The sequence below is a fragment of the Budorcas taxicolor genome, chromosome 21 (genome assembly GCF_023091745.1).
Source record: "Budorcas taxicolor isolate Tak-1 chromosome 21, Takin1.1, whole genome shotgun sequence".
Lineage (NCBI taxonomy): Eukaryota > Metazoa > Chordata > Mammalia > Artiodactyla > Bovidae > Budorcas > Budorcas taxicolor.
Window position 1 is genome coordinate 49,639,904 of NC_068930.1, and position 8,833 is coordinate 49,648,736.

General features: G+C 44.7%; 1 protein-coding gene across 1 annotated transcript; it reads left to right on the plus strand.

The window, feature by feature from the left end:
* The first annotated feature begins 602 nt into the window (after window positions 1–602).
* INSM2 (INSM transcriptional repressor 2) lies at window positions 603–2,252 on the plus strand. Its single transcript, XM_052660103.1, has one exon. It carries the CDS (start codon window positions 603–605, stop codon window positions 2,250–2,252), a length of 1,650 nt encoding a protein of 549 aa, XP_052516063.1.
* The last annotated feature ends 6,581 nt before the right edge of the window (window positions 2,253–8,833 follow it).

The window sequence follows — 8,833 nt, forward strand, 5'->3', positions numbered from 1 at the left end:
TGTCGCAGCTTCTCATCAGCTCGATACCAGCAGAGGACGTTAACCCGTTCGCCGGCTGACAACCAACTCGTCGCCTCCCCGGCACCTGCGGCCCGGCGCCCTTCTTCTCAGCGGTGCTCTCGCAAAGTGGCCGGGGAGGGGGGCGGTGATTTTCCATCAGCCTCCCACACGCGGGGGCAGCGGGGTCCCGCCCGCAAGGAGGGCGCTGTGAGGTGGCCTCTCCGCCCGGCACCCCAGACGGCCCCTGGAGGCCACTGACGCAGGGAGCGCCGAGCTTCCTCACACTCAGCACCTTACCTTCTCGCGTCTTCGCCGGGTGGGCGGCAGGGAGGAGGCGCAGCTAAGCCGGGCCGCGCCGCCTCCCGCCTAGTGGACCAGCGCGAGCCCGGTCCCGTGAATGCCCCGCCCCCGCGCCCGTTCCCACTCCTGATTGGCTGGTCCAGCCCGAAGGCGACCCTGCGGCCCCTCGGCCCTCGTCTCAGCTATAAAGGCGGCGGACGCATGACGGCCTCGGCGAAGCTCGGGCAGCTGCGGTGCTCGCCCTCTCGCAGACCCCGCGGCGCCCCTGTCACTCTTTTGCCCCTGAGCGCTCCGACTCCACCATGCCTAGGGGCTTCCTGGTAAAGAGAACTAAACGGACGGGCGGCTCTTACCGAGTGCGCCTAGCTGAGCGGGTCTTCCCCCTTCTGGAACCACCCTTCCCCGAGGAGGCTTCCAGTGCCCCTCAGCCCAGTGTGGACCGGGAGGCACACCCAACTCCGGAGGAGGAGGCGGCCCGTGAACTGTCAGGGTCGTCCTGTCGGGCGGCTAGGGTGAGCCCAGCGGCGGGCGGGAGGGAAGGCGCGGAGTGGAGGGCGGATGGTAGGGAGGGTCCGGGGCCCAGCCCCAGCCCCACGAAGCCGGCGGGCGTGGAACTGCGCAGGGCGTTCCTGGAGCGCTGCCTCAGCTCACCCGTCTCTGCTGAGTCCTTCCCCGGGGGCGCTGCCGCCGTGGCCTCTTTCTCCTGCTCGGTGGCACCAGCAGCTGCACCGACCTCAGGGGAGCAGTTCCTGCTGCCGCTCCGGGCACCGTTCCCAGAGCCCGTGCTCCATCCGGACCCCGCACCCCTCTCGGCCACCTTGCACGGCCTGAAGCGGGCCACCGGCGGCGAGCGCCGCGCCAAGGCTCCTTCGGGCTGCTCGTCTGGGCCCGCGGCCGCGGGAGTCAAGAAACCAAAGGCCATGAGGAAGTTGAGCTTCGCCGATGAAGTCACCACTTCCCCTGTTCTGGGCCTGAAGATCAAGGAGGAGGAGCCTGGGGCGCCGTCCCGGGGCCCCGGGGGCAGCCGCACGCCGCTGGGGGAGTTCATCTGCCAGCTGTGCAAGGAGCAGTACGCAGACCCCTTCGCGCTGGCTCAGCACCGCTGCTCCCGCATCGTGCGCGTCGAGTACCGCTGCCCCGAGTGCGACAAGGTCTTCAGCTGCCCTGCGAACCTCGCCTCCCATCGCCGCTGGCACAAACCGCGTCCCGCAGCGGCCAATGCAGCCACGATCTCCTCAGCCGACGGGAAGCTGCCTCCATCGTCGTCCTCCCCGGATTCCGGGACTGTTGCATCTTTCCTGGCCGAGGGGAAGGAGAACAGCCGTGCGGAGCGAACTGCGGATCAGCACCTACGGGCCAGGGACAGCTCCGGGACGGAGCAGCACCAGGACAGCGCCCCACAGCCCGGCCTCCAGGTGCTGTCCCACCCCGAGCCTCCACTTCCTCAGCTCCCTTATACGGCGGGGGTGTTGGGGCGCCGGGTGCCTGAGCCCGGCAGTGCCAGTGGTGCCGGGGGACCCGAGATCTTCGTGTGCCCATATTGCCACAAAAAGTTCCGTCGCCAAGCCTATCTGCGCAAGCACCTAGGCACTCATGAGGCTGGCTCGGCCCGCGCGCTCGGCCCCTGCTTTGGCTCGGAACGCGGCAGCCCCCTGGCCTTCGCCTGCCCGCTGTGCGGGGCGCACTTCCCGTCGGCAGACATCAGGGACAAACACCGGCTGTGGCATGCGGTCCGCGACGAGCTGCTCCTGCCCGCTCTGGCCGGGGCGCCTCCCGATGCACCGAATCCAGGCGGGGCATCCGACGGGGATGCTCAGCAGATTTTCTCGTGCAAGCACTGCCCGTCCACTTTTTTTAGCTCCCCGGGGCTGACCCGGCACATCAATAAGTGCCACCCCTCAGAAAGTCGGCAGGTACTGCTGCTGCAGATGCCGCTGCGGCCGGGCTGCTGAGGGCTGAGAGACGAGGAAGATTGTAAGGTGGGCTGTGGAGGAAACGACCCTGGGGATTTCTGTGGGGTTTTCTTCAACTTGCGAGTTTACCCTCTTTCCTTATTTTCTTATCTGAAACTCTCAATAGTGTCAATGTTCCGCCTGAGGAGCGGACAGAGAAATATAAAATCTCTCTCTAGAGCAGGTATGTATATGGTATAAGCGTTCCTGGTCAAGAAGTGTCAGCTTTAAATCTTCCTCACAAGATAGGATTCCCCCCGCCCCCACCAAACTCTGGAGACCCCAACGAATCCTATATGACTTGTAATTCCTATGGAAAGTCGCAGTGAGTGCGTGCATGTCTCTACAAAGGATTCTAGCTACCAAAAGTGGAGGTCCTTTTTTTTTTTCCCTCTAGCCATCGCAAGCGCCTCTGTAGTTTCTGTCTCAATAGGGTCAGACGTCTTGCACTGTATATTCTGTGAATTAAAAGTTATGTGATTGGTGCCAAACTTACATTGGGTGGGTGGGAAATACAAGACCAGTGTCTTGTAAGAAAGGAAATGTAAGATGTTTGCGCACTTTTGGGTGATGGGGAGATCTCCTTGTAAACTTTCCTTTTCTCAATGCTTAGTCCACTCTGAGGCTGGTGTCTGGAGGTGGGGAATAACACCTCTTACTGAAAGGAGTTGAGAGCCCTCCCAGATTCTCACCTCTAGCCCTTTTGTGTGCAGTATTCAGGAAGATACTTTAAACCTTTAATATAAGCTTGTGGGAAATACAGAACTCATTCCCTAAAGTTTCAGTTTTAGTAGGGTTTCATCCAACTCGTTTTAATGCTTCTGTTGTAAATCTTATAATGTGTATTATATATGACACTATGTTCAGCTTAAGGAAGATGTTAATACTTATAACCCACTATGAAAATGAATGGCAATTCATTATTTCAGCAGCAACCTGGTTTTGAATTTCTTTTTGTAAACCATATTTAGCATGCATTCTGTACCTATGCCCTAATAGCCAGAGTTTGGAACACTGGCTGAGTACTGCTGGACAGGTAGCCCATATTTGTAAGATGCTTACCACCAAATAAATGTACATAGCTGGTGCTTTGTTGCGTTCTGTGTTTGTCTAAAGAATCCCATTGAACATAGCCTGTTTCTAAATGCCACACTTCTCATCTCCCCAAAGCCAGTAATCTTGGTGATCCATTTAGTTGGAATACAGACAAGAGAAATTATATTTTGTAAATGATTATAATGGTGCATAAATGGGAGATTTTCCTTGGAAGTATGGCTGCACAGACTGAACTCCAAAAAGCAAGGGATATGTACTATTCTTCAAATATTAAAGATACTTTACCACCCAAAAATGTCAACAGAAAATATTTTACATATTTTTTTTCAAAATTAGTGAATTATTTGAAGATGAGTAAAATGTTAACTGTGCTAATTAACTTCAGTATTTGTTAGTATTTTCACCTCAATTTGTTACATATTATCAAACCATTAACTTGTTCATTTTTTTTTAAATGAAAAGTACTACAGAAATTTTTAAGTAGGTATTTTATCTTTTTTGCAGTTCTTCATTTTGGTTGTGGGAAACTGTATTGTTTAATCTTGTTCCCAGAGCTCTCTCTATCCATATTTATCCTTTATATAAGCTTTAATGGGAATTTTAGTTTATTTTCTACATAGTTTCTTAGGAATTTGTTTTTATTTATAAGGAAATCCAAAATTTTAAGTGCACAGGAACTCTAAAAGCTTCCTTTACAAACTGTAAAAAGTTTTGTTCCTGAATATATATTACCAAAAAAAGTAAAATTTAAGTAATCAAAGAAGCATGAAAGTGAGATAAATAGATGCTTTAACCAAGTGCATTGGAGGAAGTTTCTGGTGAGATGCTATGAAAGTGAAAAATCTATTTTTAGTAACTGTGGTAGGATCTCTGAGAAATGGGGTGTATCCAAAGAAGAGAGTTAAAATTCGTTTTTCATGATTAGTTAAGATAAGTCTAGTTAAGTTAGTTTTTCATGCTTTATGGCCCTGCTTATTAAGTCTGAAAAAATATAAAAGACCACTCATGAACACAAAATGATAAGAATATTTTTATTGTATTATTAAATACCATCTTTTTTCCACTGTTACAAATTTGTAGATACTACATGAATGATGATACATAATTTATATTTTATAGTTTGCCGATATGATGTATTTACACATGCAGTTAGTACCAATGTCATGCTACATTTCCTTAGGAGATGCTCATTCAAAAAAAAAAACGTGAGCAAAATGTGAGCAGCTTATCTACTGTAGGAAAATATTTCTGGAGGGTGGAATGTATACCAACCTGCACCTGCATGTTCAGTATTAACAATATTAGATTAATTTAGACTCCTGGGTCATGTTCCCTTTTCTTTTAATACACATAATTTAAGCCACACACTTCGAAAAGTTTTCTTTTTTTTCTACCGACCCCACCTCATTCTTCCCTTTTCGGTACTTAAGAAAGAACATAGATATACCAGGGTCCAGCAGCCAATAATAAGGGGCCATAATCTCAAAACAGAAGTGGCATTTAACAGTGATACCATTTAAAAAGCAAAACATTAGAAAAATATTTGGAAGCTAAACGTGAATCAGAGTTCAGCACAGTGATTTTTCTGGTTTTAGATATGTCATGGCATCACCTGCTACACAGCCAAGAAATGAGACACTGCTTTGGGAAGAAAAAGGTAATGCTAAACTTATTTCAGCTGGAACTTGAGAAGCTAAAAGACCATTTATTTTAAGTCGTTTATTTCGATAACATAAATAATCCATACACATCAAGTGTATTAACAGATCTGTAACTTTTGCCACAACGTTACAAATGTTTAAAGATGTACATTTATTAAAAAATTATATATTTACTGAGCCATGAAGTTGTAATGGGGCACGATAAAATCATGAGGCTATCTGTCCAATTATATTTTGGCTCAAATTTAATTATGAAATTCAAAGTAAAACTACTTGGACATAATTAGTGAGGGAAGGTAAAGGGTATAGAATAAAGCTTCACCCCTTACCCCCCATATGGCAGCGTGGAGTGTGGGGGAAAAAACCAATCGAATAAACAACCCAAATCTAAAATACTAAGTTACAAATTATTTAAATCCAGTGTTTTCTAAAATAAATGTTCAGGAAGGAACATGCATATTATGGCAAACACAAAGCCTGGAAGGGTTAACGCCATGTTCATGCTAAGGTGGCTACTGGTGACCACTGCCAGGCTGCTGTCTCCTTAGGACTTATTGGCGGAGCCAGAGGAGCGACGCAACTTCATGGACATGCGGCTTTTGCTCGTTCGAGGAGACATTGGAGAGGCCAGGTCGGCCCCGTCTACCTGCGCCGCTGTGGGAGTTTCACTGGATAGGATCTCTGGGTAGGAGCCTGTGGGAAACAGCAAGCACATTAGTGCAAATCCTCTGGCTCTCCTCCTACAAGAGTAACTTCTCTGCTACAGATCCAAAGACCTTAGTGAGGTCTTTTGAGAGGAAAGAGCAAGCCCCAAATTTGCTTGTTACAAAAGTCTACTAGTATTTTATTTAAAACCCAGTCATCTGGGGGCTCATGTCATCATAGTAGCCAGAAAGCACCAATCATTATTTCTAGAACCATAATCAACCAGAGAGCTCCCCAGAAGAAGCAATGGGAAGCAAGATCTTTAGGACAGAAAGGACAAGGATCCAAAGCACCATCAGCATGCACGTGAGGGCTTAAGAAGCAGGTGAGAAGGACCAATTGCTATCTCCTGGGTACAGAATATAATCAACAAAAGGGCCTTCACTGCTCAAACTGGAAAATAAAACAGCACCAAGCGTTCCCAAAAGGGACTTAGTAGTATGAGACCATTAAACATGCTAGGAAGTTAAATTTAAATATGTTTTTAAGAAGGAACAGGATAAATTCCGGGGGGAGAGGAGGGTGAGGACAAGATCTCTCATCTGAAAGTCAGTTCAAAAAGAAAAAGCTGCTCTCTCAAAGTGTCTCAATTTAGAAGAGATAAGTAATGCTCATTTTCTTAAACTTCTCTAGTTACCAGTAGAGTCAGTAGATTTAAATATTTGAAAGAAGCAAAAAAATGAGTTCAAATTGGAAAATTGTTCGTATCATGTACAAAGTAGTTCTTCACTTTTGTATGTTATTTCTATGAATTATGATTCTCTAATTTACACACTTTGCACACTATAGGCACTCAAATATTTCGTTAAAACTAAAAACCCCTGAAAAAACCTGCAAATAACAAAATTTTTAACATTCTGTATATTTTGAGGCACTTTAATCCAGGTTTCCTTTGTTTTATGTACATAAAAATTATCTTTATGTGTGTCACAAACAAAGGTACATGACACAGGCTGCAGGCTTCAACGGACACAGCTCCTTACTCTGTGGGAAACTTTTGGCACATCTGTTAGCCACTGGAACTCCTCACTGACACTCTGAGCTTGGGAATACTTATACTACTGCTTCCATATAATGAAACACTTGTGCCTAAGTTGAAGGTATGAATATTTATAAAGAAACAAAACCATTCAATAAAGGGTACAGATCCTACTGAGATGTCTTAGGAAATTAAGAATGTATCTCTATAGAACACTTCAAAATGTTTTTAAGGTCAAACAGTATACTCAAGAACAAGCATATATTGTCAAGGAAAAAATATTTTATCACTAATCCTAATTCAGGTAAATTTCCCTCTTTTTCAAAGTAACTTCTCCAACATTCTTTCTTTTCTAACTGAAATGAGGTTGGCCTTCAAAATACAAGGACGACACGTACTTCTGTTCGCCTTTAGTCTTCCCAAAGATCTGAACTGGTTCACACTGGACCCATACTGGAAATCTTAAAGAATATGAATCCACGGCCCATTTTAGGGGAGCACTGCAGATAGATGGCAGAAGGAAGGTGAAGAGCAGTAGCTCATGCTTTTCGGGTAATGCATACTTATTTCCGGCCAGTCATGAGAGGCCTTCCCATGTCTGTTTACCTTGAGATGGCCAATGTTTTCTAGTGGAGGTTTTGGGAGGAAGAGAACTATCACTGCATTTCTTTCTTTGTTGTGAATGAAGAAATGGAGTAGCGAGCAGAAGTGAGAAAACAAAAGAGAAGACAGATAACAGATATGAGCGACATAGTGCAGAATTTTACAGGTGTTAACAGAGGAGCAGAGAAGACAGTAATCAGGTTTTTATTATGAAATACAATTGGGCATGCAATGTGTTAGGGTGGTGAAGTTTCACAATGGACAAATGCTTGTACATTCAAATGTTATACTTACCCACTAACAAAACAAGTTCAAATAGGAAAAAAAGAAAAGAAAAAAAAAGGTCTATGAGAAATTCTATAAACATCTACCTTTTAAAGTGTTCATTGTACTGGTGGCAGGTTATCCTAATCTCTCAATCCTAAATTCTCTCGGGCTGTACTGCCCAACATGGTAGCCACAGCCACATTACAGTTAATTAAATGAAAAATTTAAATTTGGCTCCTTGATGCACTAGCTAGCCACTTTTAAACTGTTAGCAGTCACAAGTGGTTAGTGGCAACCCTAATGGACAGTGCAGACACAGAACATTTCCATCATCACAGAAAGGAATGCTACTTAGAGTATGCCAAATTCAAAGAATATTTTTCTTCAAAAACAGCAATTCCTCTACGTCCCCCTTACTGCCTTCAAGGTGAAACCCCTTTCAGTCCACTGAGTCAAATCAGACTTTTTAGTATGTGTGTGGTATACAGCTATTAGGACCTCCTCACGTTTTAGCAAATGATGTTTGTGATGGATACTCAGCATACCCAAATTCCATAAATAATCGATGGTGGACAGATCTCAATTTTAGATTTAAAGAATAATGTGATACTTGCACTTCATTTCACATCCTACTCTAAGTATTGACTTATGTCACTTGAGTCATAAAGAATATTGATTTATTTCTATCAATAAAATATTCTCTAGTATCAAGTTTAAAAAGTATATGCTCCTATGTTTTACAAAATGTATCTATTACTAATGTTTTTACAGTACTCACAGAGAATGGTGTCTATATCTTGATGGTACAATATACTGATTTGTATTTTGTACACTGATTACAATGAACTTTATTACAAGCAACATGAATATGACTTTGGGGATCTATAAAGATTATAAAAGGGCACTTAATGGATCATTATTTGTTGTGGCTTTAATTATACTACTTGCTGACAGGTATGACCCATTTAAAACTGCTGAAGTTACTGGAGGTACTAAACGATGCCTTTAAAAATATTGTGACTTTGAAAACAATTCTAAATAATAATGAAGAGGTAGTGTCATGTTAGAAACAGCACGGGCACGGGTTAGACAGACCTAAGTTAAATGACAAGTTTAGTTTGCTGGATACTGGGCAAACTAACCTGAGGTAGTTTTCTTATTTGTAAAATGGAGACAATACTAGCTGTATTCCAAAGTTGTGGGAATGAATGCCTACAAATGCAAAGACCCTGACATATAGCAGGTATATAATAAGTGTATACAATAAAACTATGATAAGAGCAAAAATTAACAGACTTTAAATCAAAACA

What these genes read in the sequence shown, in the direction of transcription:
- INSM2 (XM_052660103.1), top strand. Translation starts at nt 603, where the DNA reads ATGCCTAGGGGCTTCCTGGTAAAGAGAACTAAACGGACGGGCGGCTCT.